The sequence below is a fragment of the Erinaceus europaeus genome, chromosome 12, assembly GCF_950295315.1.
Source record: "Erinaceus europaeus chromosome 12, mEriEur2.1, whole genome shotgun sequence".
NCBI classification, from domain to species: domain Eukaryota; kingdom Metazoa; phylum Chordata; class Mammalia; order Eulipotyphla; family Erinaceidae; genus Erinaceus; species Erinaceus europaeus.
The window spans coordinates 51,529,389-51,545,853 of record NC_080173.1 but is presented as its reverse complement, the minus strand read 5'-3'; the positions used below and the strand labels follow the sequence as shown (position 1 = coordinate 51,545,853).

The window sequence follows — 16,465 nt, the reverse complement described above, 5'->3', positions numbered from 1 at the left end:
ATATTCTCCTAGAATCTCAAGAGGGTGGTAAAGATGGTGGACAAAATTTCTCAGACTCATGCCTGAGGCGCCGAAGTCTGAGACTCAATCCCTTGCACCACCATAAGCCAGAACTGCTGGGTGCTCTGGTTAAAAAGAAAAGAAAAAAAAAAATCTCAGAGAGGTCCTATGTTCAACTCCTAGCACCACCTTATGCCAGAGCTGGGCAGTGCTCTATTCAAAACAAAAGCTTCTCAGGTGCCTCTGAAGTGTCCTTTGCCTCCTCCCCATGGCTACACATATTTGTAAACAACTCTTTGAGTATCCTACCTGCACTCAAAACCAGGAGTTGATATCGTGTCCATTGGCCCCACTACTTGCTAGTGTACTGATCTGGGACACTCTATTTATGCCTTGTCAGCCTGTCTCCTCCTGAAAGGAGGGAGAATATTTTTACTTACCTCATGCATGAGTAAGTGGGATAATGCATGTGAAAGGCCTGTGAACCACTTCAGCGCTCAATATATAGCTAGGAACACTCATCATCATTTCCATCATCATCATCATCTTTTTTTTTGCCTCCAGAGTTATCTCTGGGGCATGGTGCCTGCACTATGAATCCACTGCTCCTGTGGCCATTTTTTTCCCATTTAATTTTTTTGTTTTAATATTTATGTATTTATTTTCCCTTTTGTTGCCCTTTTTTTTTCAAATTTTATTTATTTTTATTTTATTGGCCAAGACAGAGAAATTGAGAGAGATGGGGAAGATAGAGTAGAGAGACAACTACAGCAATGTTTCACCACTTATGAACCTTCCCCCCTACAGATGGGCGGTGGGGCTCAAACCTAGGTCCTTGTGCATTGTAATGTGTGCGCTCAACCAGGTGCGCCACCAGCTAGGCCCTTATTTTTTGGCTTTTATAAATAATTTTTCTGTAAGGCAAAAAAGAAAAAAGCAAATAGTTGCTTTTCTGCCTTAGGGAAATGAAAATAGCCCAACAGCGATCTAATCTTTGAGTCTAATCTTTGAATGTATCTTCTTTATTTTTTCCCATCTTCTTCTCCTTTTATTTTATTTATAAAAAGGGAACACTGACAAAACCATAGAATAAGAGGGATACAACTCCACACATTTCCCACCACCAGAATTCCATATCCGATCCCCTCCCCCTGATAGCTTTCCTATTCTTTATCCCTCTGGGAGTATGGACTCAGGGTCATTGTGGGGTGCAGAAGGTGGAAGGTCTGGCTTCTGTAATTGCTTCCCCGCTGAACATGAGTGTTGACAGGTCTATCCATACTACCAGCCTGTCTCTTTCCCTAGTGGATGGGGCTCTGGGGAAGCGGGGTTCCAGGACACATTGGTGGAGTTGTCTGTCCAGGGAAGTCTGGTTGGCATCACAGTGGCATCTGGAACCTAGTGGCTGAAAAGAGAGTTAACACACAAAGCCAAACAAATTGTTGACCAATCATGAACCTAAAGGCTGGAATAGTACAGATGAAGAGTTGGGGGATCTCCGTTTTGTAGATAGCTGGTAGGCATATTTTAGTTATGTTCCAAAGGGCCTGTGGCTATACTAGTTTTTTTTTTTTCCCCTTAGCCTGAAATCTGATAAGCAGGTGGATCAAAGTTATTGTCTGGGGAGATGATGTCATGGCTGGCAAAAGAACCAGAAAGCTGGATCAGGAAAGAGAGTAGCTCCCAAATATGGGAAAGGTGTATAAATATTGTTGACTGGCCCTTGTTGATTTTTATTGTTGTTGTAGTTATTGTTGTTGTTGTTGTTATTGGTGTTGTTGTTAGGACAGAGAGAAATGGAGAGAGGAGAGGAAAACAGAGGGGGAGAGAAAGATAAACACCTGCAGACCTGCTTCACCGCCTGTGAAGCAACTCCCCTGCAGGGGGCTCAAACTGGAATCCTTAAGCCAGTCCTTGCGCTTTTCGCCACCTACACTTAACCCACTGTGCTACCACCCAACTCTCCCTTTTCCTCCTATTTTTATAGGATAGGACAGAGAGACATTGAGAGAGGAGGGGAAGACAGAGGGGGAAAGAAAGATAGACACCTGCAGACCTGCTTCACCATCCGTGAAGCAACCCCCCTGCAGGTGGGGGTGGGGGCTTGAACTGGGATCTTTTCTTGTTTAGGTCCTTGCAGTTTGTACTATGTGTGCTTAACCCAGTGCACCACTGCCCAACCCCCACGCATCATAATTAATAGCATTTAGAAAGGTAAGATTGAGAGTCGGAGTACACAGTCCCAGACCTTGCAGGTTTGATCTCAAGCACGAGGCCTCTGCTGAAATCATGTTCCATCAAATCCTCTCTGGCCTCTCAGGGATGGAACATATTTGGCATGGATGGAAGTGGGCAGAGCGACTCATTGCTTCAGCTTTCATACTTTGAGGGACTTCATGATGTATCAGGTTAAAAGAGAGATGACGTCACTTGGATAGTTCACTACTTTGCTATGTGTGTGACCCAGGATTGAGCTGCTCAGAATGAAGGTCTTGTGGTCCGGGAGGTGGTGCAGTGATAAAGCTTTGGACTCTCAAGCAGGAGATCCTGAGTTCGATCCCTGGCAGCACATATGCCAGAGTGATGTCTGGTTCTTTCTCTCTCCTCCTATCTTTCTCATTAATAAATAAATAAAATTTTAAAAAAAGAAAGAAATGAGGGTCTTCCAGAAGCCATCTGCACAATTTTCCACTTTCCCAGGAATTATCTCCCCTTTAAATACACAAAATCATGCCTGTGTATTATTGGGGTTTAAACTGATTAATAAGTAATAAATATCTGAGTAATAAGTAAGAAAAGAAGAAAGGAAGAAAGAAAGAAAGAAAGAAAGATATTGAAATTTGTTTGTCTTCCCAGAGGCACACGGAAGAATGAAGACTTTAGGAGTCCTGATACCAGCCCACAGAGAGAATGGGTAGGAGGAAGAGGGAGGGGAATATGCTGGGGAAGGTGGGTGTTGGTGGAAATGGGTAAATGGTGGGCTTTTTCTGCCACCTAGCGGCTCCTCTGGGCCAGGCCACCCAGCTATCCCAGTTGGGTGTGGGCATCGATGTGGAGAGGCTGTGTCTCTCACCAGTCTTCTGCTGCTACAGCTTACTGTCCTGATCCCTGGGGTACACTGGCCCATGACACATCCTCTCCATGGCCATGGGGTATGGGGCAAGTCCCCTTTCTTCAGGTGGAGGGAGGGAGGGAGGGAGGGAGAGAGACACAGAGAGAGAGAGAGAGAGAGAGAGAGAGAGAGAGAGAGAGAGGGCCTTTGTTCTTTTAGCTCCCAGAAGGGAGGGGCACTGAGGCAGACATCTCAGGAACTGGTACACACAGCCCCCAACCCCCATCTCTGCCTCCATTGGCTTGATGATTGCTGATGGTATTTCTACTCTAGGGGTGGAGGGCCTCCTGACACTGGGGCTCAGACCCATGTTTTTGTCTGCCTGGGGGTTAATTTTTTTTTTTATATTTCACATATTTTTTTTGGGTAGAGACAGAGACAAATTGAGAAGGAAGGAGGAAATAGAGACATAGAGATAAAATGAGACACTTGCAGCTCTGCTTCACTGCTTGTGAAGCTTCCCCTTTCAGGTGGAGATCGGGGACTTGAACCTGGGTCCTTGACCTGGTAACGTGTGCACTACTAGGTGTGCCACTGCCAGACTTTTGGGTTCTTTAATTTTATAAACATGTTATCCTTTGTGCTGATCCTGGCTTAAGGTTCTCCTGAGCCTCCCCATTCTGCCTTCTCCAGGGGATTTTGCTTCCAGCCTGTCTTCAGGATGAAAGAAGTCGCAGCAGAAACAGAGGCCTGTTGGTGGAGGGCCCAGTGGAGGCCTAAGTCAGTTTAGTGGCTGGGTCTCTCATCACCTACCTCCCCCAGGGGGGAATCCCCCTCCCCTCTGAGGAGCTTTCTGGGATGATGCCTTAGTTGCATCATGTCTGACTCTGGCTTTGAAGGCAGCTATGACTACTTGGGGAGGTGTCTGACCCTGGGCCAGGGGCTTTAGGAGGCCAGGAGCCACACAGGATAAGGGGTCCACAGCCCCCTGGTGTCCTTCCTACTGCCCACTGGCCTCCTCAAGCCTGGCACTCACTTTTCCTGTCAGGCCTCCACAGTCACAGCTGCACCATGTTAGGATTGCGTCATGCTTTGCTTTGTTCTCAGAGCAGCAGGTGGAGGAGTAAGGGCACTGCCCATAGCCCCCCTCCCTGCTCACTCCTTTCACTCCCTCCTGGGCACCCCTTCCTCCCTTCTCAGGTCTAGGGTTCCCTGGGAGTCACCTGCTTTATCCCAGGGGAGGCAATGGGAAGGAGGAGGCTGGGGGTATGGGTGCAGGGGCCTGTGTGAGGGGTAGGTGGTACATGCTGGAACCAGCTCTTCATCTTGAAAATAGGCTCCATCCCCCAGAGGAATACCTAGTTGTAGCCAGGATATGGCTTCCCAGAATTTGAAGACAATGTCAGAAACTGTCACATGCTGAAATAAAGCAAATAATTATCAAACTAAAGTGAATTAATTCCACTCCTCATAGAAAAGAGTTAACTTCAAAAATGTTCATTACTTTCTCTCCTTTTCTCTGCCATCATGATGGTGGACTGACTTGTCCTCACCTTGTCTTCCCACAAGACTTTCAGAATCAAGAGCTTCCTGGATAAGAAGCAAAAGCAGAACCTTCCTATTTCCCAATGGGTTCAGATGAAAACTGTTAACAAAATCAGGTACAGGAAGGTGGATAGCACAATGGTTATGCAAACAGACTCTCCTGCCTGAGGCTCCAAAGTCCCAGGTTCAATCCATAAGCCAGAGCTGAACAGTGAGTTCTCTGGTAAAAATAAATAAAATAAAATAAAATAAATCAGGTACAACTCCAAGAGGAGTCACTGGAGAAGAACAAAGCTGGGTCTATACGAATTTCTTTAAGATGCACACATGTTTATGCTGGGATAGACCGATAATATTTTGAGCGAAGCACTGTTATCCTGCACACTTGATTAGGAACCCACTTGGCCTTGTATCTCTTCCTGTTTCCTGACTCAGTGATAAATATGTGTACTGTCTGAAAAGAAAAAAGTTCATGAGAGAAAAAGAGAGAATCAGAATATCACTCTAGCACATTTAATGCTGGGGATCAAACTCAAGACATCATGCTTGAGAGTCCAAAGCTTTATATGGGCAGCTAAAATATTTCCACTTATGTATTTACCAGAGCACTTTTTTTTTTCTTGCCTCCAGGGATATCGCTAGGGCTCTTTGCCTGCACTATGAATCCACTGCTCCTGGAGGCCATTTTTCCCATTTTGCTGCCCTTGTTGTTATTATTATTGTTGTTGTTGTCATTGCTGTTGTTGCATAGGACAGAGAGAAATCGAGAGAGGAGGGGAGAAGGAGAAGGGGAGAGAAAGACAGACACCTGCAGACCTGCTTCACCGTTTATGAAGCGACCCCCCCCCCGCAGGTGGGGCGCCGGGGGCTTGGTCCTTATGCCGGTCCTTGTGCTTGGCACCATGTTTGCTTAACCCCGCTGCACTACCGCCTGACCCCCACCAGAGCACTTTTATGATCTGACTTAGGGTGGTGCTGAGGATTGAACCTGGGACCTCAGAGCCTCAGACATTAAATTCTTTTGCATAACCACTACACTGTCTCCCCAGCCTGAGTTAGCTTTTATTGATCTTATCTCTGTGATAAGTGGACTACATCTCATTTACCCTGTGAGTGGTGCTGTTATCATTTCTAGTGTAAGGATGAGGTCACTGGACCCAGAGGTGAGAAGGGCTTCCCAAGACCACATGGCTACTCAAGGACAGGCCTGGAACCTGGATCTCAGTTTGTCTCTGTCTAGCATGACTCAGAATCTCTGAGAGAGGTAAACGGAAATAAGATGCTGACCAGACATACACTTCTTTTTTCTTTATCTCCTGAAAGGAAGTTTTTGCTCAAGATATTCATTAAAAGAATGCCTTTTGATCTTTTTTTATAATAATTATTTTATTTATTTTTATTTTACTTAGAAAGAGTAGATAGATAGATAGAGAGAGAGAGAGAGAGGAAGAGACCAGAACACTGCTCAGCTCTGGCTTATGGTGGTGCTGGGGATTGAACCTAGGACTTCAGAGCCTCAAGCTTGAAAGGCTTTTGCAGAATCATTATGCTGTCTCCCCAGCATGCCTTTTGATCTTAAGGGGGTGGGGAAGGTGATAAAATAAGATACTTAGTGTGGTCTGGGAGGTGGCTCAGTGAATAAAGCATTGGACTCTCAAGCATGAGGTCCTGAGTTCAGTCCCCAGCAGCACATGTACCAGAGTGATGTCTGGTTCTTTCTCTCTCCTCCTATCTTTATCATTAATAAAGAAGTAAAATCTTAAAAAAAAAAAAAATACTTAGCGGGAGTCGGGCGGTAGCACTGTGGTTACGCACAGGTGGCACAAAGCACAAGGATTGGAGTAAGGATGCTAGTTCAAGCGCCCAGCTCCCCACCTGCAGAGGAGTCACTTTACAGGTGGTGAAGCAGGTCTGCAGGTGTCTATCTTTCTCTCCCTCTCTCAGTCTCCCCCTCCTCTCTCCATTTCTCTCTGTCCTCTCCAATAACAACAACAATAATAACTACAACAATAAAACAACAACGGCAACAAAAAGGGAAAATGAATAAATAAATATTAAAAAAAAACTTAACAAATGATTTGGATGACCAGGAGGTGGTGCAGTGGATAAAGTTTTGGACTTAGGAGCATGAAATCTTGAATTAGATCCCTGGCATCACAAGCTTTAGTTTCTTTCTCTCTCTCTCTCTCTCTCTCTCTCCCTCTCTCTCTCTCTCTCTCCCCTTTCCTCCTCTCTCAATCTACCTACCATTTGTGAAGTAAATAAAGTAAATATTTTTTTATCTTTATTTATTGGATAGAGACAGCCAGAAATCAAGAGGGAGGGGGTGATAGAGAGGGAGAGAAACATAGAGACACCTGCAGCCCTGCTTCACCACTTGTAAAGCTTTCCCCCTGCAGGTGGGGACCGGGGGTTCAAACCCAGGTCCTTGCACATTGTAATACATGCTCTCAACGAGGTGCGCCACCACCCAGCCCCTGAAAATAAATTTTTTTTTTAAAGGATTAGCTGCTGCCCCCAACCCACAGCTGCCCCTCTGAGGTCAATGATTTGCTGAAGGTTCCAACCCATGTGGGGTCTAGGAACAGCAAGCAAAGAGCAGGTACTTGTCAGGGGCTCAGCCTGCCAGGACAGACGGAAGACTGGGGGCTGTACATATGACCCCACACAGACTGAGGCAGAGACATTAGCAGAATCATTACTTCCCTCTACATTCATGTGAGACTTCCAGAGGCTCTCAGATGTATCCACACAGCTTTAGGGTTTACTATCTAGCAACTGTGACTCTGTCTAGTAGGAATCAGGTTCAGATGAGCCTTTCTGGGAATAGACGGTCTGGTCTCTGACCTCACAAAACCCAACCCCAGACCTTAGGCCTGGCCAGCATCCAGCTGTTTCAGAAACGGGCAGCTGCCACCTCCTGCATCTTGTTCTCATTTCCCAGGGGATGCTTCAACACTGAAAGAGGACCGGAGGGAAACCAGCTGGGAAGACTAGACCTGACTGCCACATTCTAGGGGGTCTAGCTCAGCCACAGCCTAGCCCAGGTCTGGGGAGCATACTTACTGGCTGGCATTCTTTTCTGTCTCCTGTCTCTTTTGCCCAGGACAGATTCTGTCTGAAGGGACAAAAGGCCCCATTGACCCCACAGTTTTGTGATCCCATCCAAGACATTCCCTCCCCTCCCCTCCCCAGGCAGCCAGTACAGCACTTGGGCAGCAGATTGGAGCCACAAGGACACTGAGAGGAAATGGCAGGGAAACCAAGGGAAGCTGCAGCAAACTGGGCTGGGTCAACCAGGAGGGTGTGGGCACTAGGGGGGAGGGGGTCACCAGGGATGAGGGCCTCCAAGAATTCCTGGCTGCCACCCCAGAGCAGAGCAGCAAATGCCCACAGGGCCAAAGCATGGGAGGGCTGGGAGAGCCCAACCTCAGCCCCCAACTAGACTGCCAGGAAGCTCAGGACCTCCCCAGCCTGCATTCTTGCCTCCTTCCTTCCCCCATGTCCCCCACACCCAGCCTATAAAGCCCCCTTTGTCTGGGCCCTCTCAGGATCTTCACTGATCCCAGCCCCATCCCAGCTTCCCACCCCTGGCCTCTCACCCTCTGGTGCCTAACAAAGAGACCAAGACACAGTGAGAAGTGGTGGACTCCACTTCATGTGGACTTGGGCAGCAGTGTGCGGTGCTTGAGTAGCCAGACATTGTACATCAGTGCCCCCACCCCACTGCCCACCTAAGGACAGCTTACGCTTCAGCTTCCTCTACTCCAGGACACTGCACCCCTGCCCTGGGCAGTGTGCCTGCCTCTCACAAGCCTACTCATGTGATGCCCCCAGTTTGGCCCTGCCCTGTTAGAGGGTGGTGGGCAGTCAGGTGCCACGCCCAATGGGGGTAGTAGTCTTTCCTGCCACCTCCTTTATCGTCACCAGAGGGTGGCACCACCACCCATAAATCAGGTTCCCGGCTGGTATTTGGGACTTCATGTGACCCTTCTCTGGCAGTGGACAGAGTTCAGCCTCTCCCCTTGCTTGGCACTTGCCTGGAGCATGGCACACGGTGGGCGATAGGAATCTCTCTCCCTGATCCCCACACCCAGGCAAGGACTTCAGAACACACTGGAATGGAGGCTGAGCCCTGGACGCTGAGGAGTGGCCCCTCCCCACCAGCACCTGCTTGCACCCAGGGTCACAGGATGCAAACCTTGCAGGCCAGGGGTGGGTGGGGTGGCACAGTGGCTCCCATAGGTCCAGGCTAAGGGGGATTTCCTGGAAGGGATCAAGCCTGGGGGGTTGGGGTCTTGAGGCCTCTTCACCCAACTGCAGTGAGGCCTGGCTCCTGTAAAACAAGGGCGAGGCCATTCTGCCTGGTTAACCTGGGGGACAGGGAAGGGGTGGGCAGTGAGCAGAGAGGCTCCCCTTGGAGCGGACTCCTCTGAACTGACAGGCCCCCTCAGGCACAGTGGAAATGAGGTGTGAGGAAGGTGTGTGTGTGTGGTGTGTGCTGTGTATGTGTGTGGTGTGTGTGAGTGTGTGTGTATGTGTGGTGTGAGTGTGTATGTGTGTGTCAGAGTGTGTGTGTGTGTGTGTATGTTTGGTGTGTGTGTGTGGTGTGTGTGTGAGAATATGTGTGTGACTGTGTATGTGTGTGAGAGTGTGTGTGTGTGCGCGGTGCGTGTGGTGTGTGTGTATGTGTGAGAGTGTGTGGTGTGTGTGTGTGTGTGTGTGTGTGTGTGTGTGTGTCCCTGTCCGCTGCGGGGCGGGGCGGGGCGGGGCCTGCGGGAGGGGCGGGGCGGGGGTCCGCGGCTGACACCAGGCACTGCGCGAGCTGGGTGCAGCTGCCCAGAGCTGGGCATGGAGGGGCCGCCGCCTGCTGCGCCCCCCGGGGCTGGCGCGAAGAGGGCGGCGTAGCTGGCAGCATGGAGCAGGTGAGCAGGGCGCGTCTGAGAGGAAAACGCGGGGGGCGGGGGACAGAAGGTGCCCAGGCGAGGGCGCCGCCGCGGGAGGGGCCGGGGCTGAGGTGACCTGGCGTGTCCTCACCACACCTCTTGGGGAGGCGCGCACAGAGGGCGCACTCGCGGCCTCTCCCTTCGCCTCCCCGGGAAGCCCCCTCCACACTCGGCCAGGGCCCAGCCCCTGCTGGGATCCCAGGCCTGGGTGCGGGGGTGGGGGGGCAGCAGGCGCTGCAGAAAGGAGGAGTGGCAGGAGGCGGGATGGCTTTCGGGGGCACACCACTGACCCCGGGTCCCCCTGGTGGGATCTCGTGATATAACCGTACCCTCTTCCCCTCTGGACACCAAGGGGCTTCTCCCACTCAGATCCCCCCCCTCCTTCCCCAGTTACAGCAGCTGCGGCAGCTGCTGCCACCATTTCATGGCAGTGAAAAGATGGGGTGGGCTGGGGACGCTCTCTTTATGCCCCCCTCCACCCACACAGTCCTGAAGCCCCGTCTAGTGTGGGGGATGGTGGGGGGGCAAAGGGGACAGAAGACTGTCTCTTACCCAGGTTGATTGACAGAAGTAGGGGCAAAGAGCCCCTGGATCACAGCTCCAGTCCCCTCCCTTCCACTGCAAATCCTGGATGAGTGGGGTCAGTCCCCTTCAGTGAGCCTAGGGGGCTTTTCTGACTTGCCCCCTCCCCCCTGCTCTGAGAAGCCTGACATGAAGTAGACCAAGGGGCGTGCTCCTTGGGATCCCCACTTGGATATGGGGTGGAGTCTGGAGCACTAGGTGGTTCTATTCCTGGGTGTGTCCACACTGGCACCCAGAAGACTGCTCTGTCTACCTTAGCAGCCTGGGATCTTGGGCTGTGAGACCCTCTTCTTGCACACTGAGCTCAGGCCCCCAGTCTCTTGTCAGAGAGGTGAGGAGGTTGCCTGTGATGGTGATGGGGGAGTGAGAGGAGGTGAGGTGGAGGCAAGGGATGGGATGATTCTGGGGCTTGGAGAGGGCGCTGGGGAATCCTGACATGCTCTGGGCATCCTCCCTGAGCTGGGCAGGCAATGTGGGGTGGGGCTGTGGGCTGGCCTCCTCTCAGGCCTGTTTGACATCTTGGTTGTTAATTTAAATGGCCAGTGGCAGCTCCCTAGAGCACTAGGCCAGGTGAAGGGAAAGGAACTCAATTGTCATGATCTGTTGGCATGACTGATTCTACTTTCAACTTGATGCTGAGAATAAAAAGAGTGAGGGTGGGGGACAGTTTTAAATATGCTACTGAAATACTTGATAATTAATGTGGGTGCCCTGGGAGGTGACAATGTGGCTTGATCTTGGACCTAAGAGTATGAGGTCCTGGGTTCAAGCCCCAGTATCACATGTATGAGAGTGATGCTCTAGTTTCACCTCTTTAATAAATAAAACAACTTTAAAATAATAATTACTGGGGCCAGGTGGTGGTGTACCTGGTTGAGGATACACATTACAGTGCACGTGGACCCGGGTTTGATCCCTCAGTTCCCACCTGCAAGGGGAAAGCTTTGCTAGTGGTGAAGCAGGGCTGCAGGTGTCTCTGTCTCTCTCCCTTACTGTCACCCCTTCCCCCTCAAGTTCTGGCTGTGTCTATCCAATAAATAAATAAAGATAAAAATAATAATAACAATGTATAAAAATAATTACTTTGGGAGATATCTCATAGTTAAACACAGAGCTTACATGCCTAAAGAGCTTGGTTTGATCCTTGGCACTGCCATATGACAGAGCCAACCAATGCTTTAATCTCAGATATCCTCCCTCCCTCTCTCCCACCCCCTTCACTATTGCTCTCAACAACAGTTAAATAACAGTCTGGGAGGTGGTCCAATGGTAGTGTGGGTTTGTGGTCCTGAATTCAATCCCCAGCACCACATATCTCAGAGTGGTGCTCTGCTCCCTCTCTCTCTCTGCTTCCCCCTCTCTCTGTAGCTCATGAAATAAAAAAAAATCATTAAAAATAAATAAAAATGCAAAGATAATTTTTAAGTAGAGGCAGAGAAGCCAGAGAAGTAGAGAGAGTGAAGGAGACTTGAGCACTGAAACTTCCTTCAAAGCATTGAGGGCCGGGCTCAAACTTAGGTGGTACACATGGCAAAGCAGTACACTGGACAAGTGAGCTACTTGGCCAGCCCAAAATAATTAAATTTGTGTTATGTGGTCTTCATCTCAATTAAAACAGATGAAGGAGGGGGCAGGACTAGGGCCCACTGCTTTCTACCTAGAGGGCCCTACATACATTTTTCTGGGCCCACAGCTCAGTCTGAGTTACTCAAGATAGTTCACTTGTTTCTTGGTTACCTTCGTTCCTTCCCTACTTCTGGAACTGGGATGGTGTCAATCACTCATTATTTCCCAGAGGATAGAACTGCTCCCCTTGGGGCGCTGGCATCATGGGAGGGAAGGAAGGGTGTGTGTAGGGTCAAGATGGTGACCTCAATTGTATGGAGTTGTACCCCTCTTATCCTATGGTTTTTGTCAGTGTTTCCTTTTTTTAAATTTTTTAAATATTTATTTTATTTATTTATTCCCTTTTGTTGCCCTTGTTGTTTTATCGTTGTAGTTATTATTGTTGTTGTCGTTGTTGGATAGGACAGAGAGAAATGGAGAGACGAGGGGAAGACAGAGAGGAGGAGAGAGAGATAGACACCTGCAGATCTGCTTCACCGCCTGTGAAGCGACTCCCCTGCAGGTGGGGGGGAGCCGGGGTTCGAACCGGGATCCTTATGCCGGTCCTTGTGCTTTGCGCCACCTGCGCTTAACCCGCTGCGCTACAGCCCGACTCCCGACTTTATTTTATTTTTATAAATAAAAATTAAAATAAAAATAAAAAAATTAAAAAAATAAAAAAATAAAAAAATTAAAAAAATAATAAAATTAAAATAAAAAGATGGTGGCCTCTTGCCCTTGTTCATCTAAGACACTGGGAGGCTTTGGTCACCTGTCCTCTCTTTGGGCCACTGTAAAATCCCTAACAGCTGTGCTGGGTAGTGGCTTTCTAGGTCCTTGTCGAGGTATCCTAGGGCAGCTCTACTGAGGACCACAGTAGCCAGTCCAAACTGAGACCCCGACACCCCTAGGATGGAGACTGATAATCAGCAAGCGCGTTAGTGGTGGCGCCCATAGGAATACCAGCACCTTAAGGCAATCACCCGCGATGCTGCCAGGTTCCCAGGCTGTGTGCTGGATGTGTGGTGTGTATGGGGTGCTTCTGAAATCAGAGCTTCTTTCATGGCACCAGAGCAAGCTCCTATTTTAAGTTTCCCTTGTGCTGAGCCCTCTTGTAAAGCAAAGGATCCTTTTATAGTGCAAGAACTGCCCTGATGTGTCTGTTTGGTATGTGTGGAGTTTGGCATGTGGGGTTCCCTTCAAGGGGAGCATGCCTGGAATCTCTCACAGAGGCTGGAATGGCAGGGTGGGGTGGGTGCAGGATGGAGGGCCTTGCCCCCTGTGGTCAGTGCCATACTGCTCTTTCTTCCCATCTAACTCCCCTTGCTCCCACCCAGGCTGGCCCAGGGCCAGACAGAGGGGAGGCAAGCAGCTGGCAGGGATTTCCAGAGCTTGGGGGTGGGGGACAGGGTGTGGGGGGGTGGGAGAGCGGTGGCGGTTACCCTTCCCCTGTATGCCTTCTTCCTCTCCTCTTCCTTTCCTTCAGCCCTCACTCTCCCACCTCCTCTGTTCCCACCTCTCAGAAGGAGAAGGAGAGTGGGGCAGGGTCTTCTGTGAGCACTGAGGTGCAGGTGGGGACTGGACAAGAGCTGGGCAGGGACTGGGGCTTGTGCACAAGCAAGGCTTCAGGTCAGTTGCTGGAAGAATGAAAGTGCCCTCATGTAGAACATGCAGGATTTAGTGTCCTGGAACTGAAAGGGCTAGCCTAATCTAAGCCCTCTCCAAAGGACTGTGCTTCATAGAAAGTGCCCGGGCTTAGCACCAGACTGCAGCCAGTCACTTAGCTGCTCAGCCTGCCTATAGCTCAGGACTAATAACACCTGCCTTATGGTGTTGAAGAGTTCTGTGCAGTGTAGCCAGTCACCATGTTTTCATTCCTCTCCTCTCCATTTTGGTGTTTGCAGGCCCCTGAGCAGTGATGTCCTGGCCCCTATAAATCTCCTGTCAGCTTTCACACTGACTCAAGCTGTGGGGTTCACTTCCCAGGGTCACACAGGACTGAAACTCCTGCCTTTGCAAAACCTTTCTTTCCTCTTCCTAACCTTGGTAGGCAGCTGGGGTGGGATGCTTTCATCTACCTCCTGTCCTATATGCTGGGTAGGGCTCACTCTGCCGCCAGTCCAAGAAAGATGCAGTCTCTCCCTCCCAACTCTTATCAGCCCTCAAGGATACTGGGCTGGGCCCCTGGGTTTTATAGGTTGTCACGGCCACAGGGCCCAGCCTGGTTCAGGTTCTGTTGATGCTGTCTACAAGGTTCAGGAAACAATCTCCTTTTGGTCCATGTCCCTACGCATGGCAGAGACAGTGAAGTCTCGGGCATGCATCTTCTCAGTTAGCCAATCAACCTTCCTTAGGGTATTGATAAAGATGACGGCTTGTGTGGTGGTCAAGGTTTCATACAAGTCACAGAGTGTGTCAAGTTTCCACTCCTCTTGTTTCACATTGATGTAGAATTGGTGGTGCCCTCCAGAGTCAGATCTTCTTTCTTGACAATAATCCAAATGGGGTCCTTCACAAACTTCTTGGTCACCTCAAGCACATCAGAAGGCATGGTAGCTGACAGCAAAACCACCTGGGTATTGCTATTGAGCTTTTGGAATATGTCATAAATCTGGTCCTTGAATCCTCGGCTTAACATTTCATCAGCTTCATCCAACACGAACGTCTTGATATATTTGGGAGACGAGTATCTACGGCTATCAAATACATGGCCTGGAGTACCAATAATTATATGGGAAGCTCCCATCTGCAGCTTCTGCACTTCTGCACGGACATTGGTACCACCAATAAAGGCATGGCAGGAAGCACCCATGTAATCTCCTAATGCCATGACCACCTTTTGTATCTGTTGAACCAATTCTCTTGTGGGTGCTAGCACCAAGGCCTGGGTGGCCTTTAAATCCAATTCTATCTGCTACAGAATCGATATGGCAAAAGTAGCTGTTTTCCCAGTCCCAGATTGGCCTTGAGTGGTCATACCATAACCCTTAAGAATGGCTCGCTGCTGGGTGGCAGATGGGTTCTCAAAGGCATAGGGATATATGCAACGGAGAAGGGACTCAGAGAGATTCATGTCATCAAAGCTGTCCACAATCTCATTCCAGTTACTCTCGATGACACCTTCGGGCTCCATCCTATCGGGGCCATTGTCTCTGGATCAGGAATCCTGACTTACAGACATGTTCCTTAGAAACTCTGTTTTTAAAATATTTTCTATTTGTTTGTTTGTTTACTTATTTATTTTTACCAGAGCACTACTCAGCTCTGGCTTATGGCAGTATGGGGGATTGAACCTGGGACTTGAGAGCCTCAGGCATGAAAGTCTCTTTGCGTAACCATTATGTTATACCCCCACCCTGTTTTTTAATGTTCTACATTCAACCATAAATACAATAGTTTGTACATGCATAACATTTCCCAGTTTTTCATATAACAATACAACCCCCACTAGGTCCTCTGTCATCCTTTTTGGACCTGTATTCTCCTCACCCACCCACCCCAGAGTCTTTTACTTTGGTGCAATAGGCCAATTCCAGTTCAGGTTCTACTTGTGTTTTCTCTTCTGATCTTGTTTCTCAACTTCTGCCTGAGAGTGAGATCATCCCATATTCATCCTTCTGTTTCTTTTTTTTTAAATTTTTAAAAAATATTTTATTTTATTAATTTATTCCCTTTTGTTGCCCTTGTTGTTTTATTGTTGTAGTTATTATTGTTGTTGTCATCGTTGTTGGATAGGACAGAGAGAAATGGAGAGAGGAGGGGAAGACAGAGAGGGGGAGAGAAAGATAGACACCTGCAGACCTGCTTCACCGCCTGTGAAGCGACTCCCCTGCAGGTGGGGAGCCGGGGTTCGAACCGGGATCCTTATGCCGGTCCTTGTGCTTTGCGCCACCTGCGCTTAACCCGCTGCGCTACAGCCCGACTCCCCATCCTTCTGTTTCTGACTTATTTCACTTAACATGAATCTTTCAAGGTCCATCCAAAATCGGCTGAAAACGGTGAAGTCACCATTTTTTATCTCTGAGTAGTATTCCATTGTGTGTATATACCACAACTTGCTCAGCCATTCATCTGTTGTTGGACACCTGGGTTGCTTCCAGGTTTTGGCTATTAAGAACATATGTGTACACAGATCTTTTTGGATGGGTGTGTTGGGTTCCTTAGGATATATCCCCAGGAGAGGAATTGCAGGATCATAGGGTAGGTCCATTTCTAGCCTTCTGAGAGTTCTCCAGACTGTTCTCCACAGAGGTTGGACCCAATGACATTCCCACCAGCAGTGTAGGAGGGTTCCTTTGGCCCCACCACCTCTCCAGCATTTGCTGCTGTTACCTTTTCTGATGTATGACATTCTCACAGGAATGAAGTGGTATCTCATTGTTGTCTTTATTTGCATTTCTCTGACAATCAGAGACTTGGAGCATTTTTTCTTGTATTTCTCAGCCTTTTGGATCTCTTCTGTGGTGAATATTCTGTCTATGTCCTCTCCCCATTTTTGGATAGGGTTATTTGTTTTCTTGTTGTTGAGTTTGGAAAGCTGTTTGTATATTCTGGTTACTGAACTCTTATCTGATGTATGGCATGTAAAGATCTTCTCCCATTCTGTGAGGGGTCTCTTGGTTTGGATAGTGATTTCTTTTGCTGTGAAGAAGCTTTTTAATTTGATGTAGTCCCATAGGCTTATGCTTGCCTAGTTTTCTTTGTAATTGGATTCATTGCATTGAAGATGTCTTTA

The 16,465-nt window shown here is 48.8% G+C and overlaps 1 protein-coding gene and 1 pseudogene across 1 annotated transcript in view; one reads left to right on the top strand and one right to left on the bottom strand.

Moving 5' to 3' along the window:
• The first annotated feature begins 9,390 nt into the window (after positions 1-9,390).
• ARHGAP23 (Rho GTPase activating protein 23) overlaps positions 9,391-16,465 on the top strand; it is a 108,949-nt gene continuing 101,874 nt past the window's right edge. Inside the window, exon 1 of the mRNA XM_060203613.1 lies at positions 9,391-9,522. Within this exon, the coding sequence (XP_060059596.1) occupies positions 9,514-9,522 (9 nt within the window). The 5' untranslated portion in view covers positions 9,391-9,513. The remainder of the gene's footprint in view (positions 9,523-16,465) is intronic.
• LOC103120530 (eukaryotic initiation factor 4A-I-like) lies at positions 13,986-14,918 on the bottom strand (annotated as a pseudogene).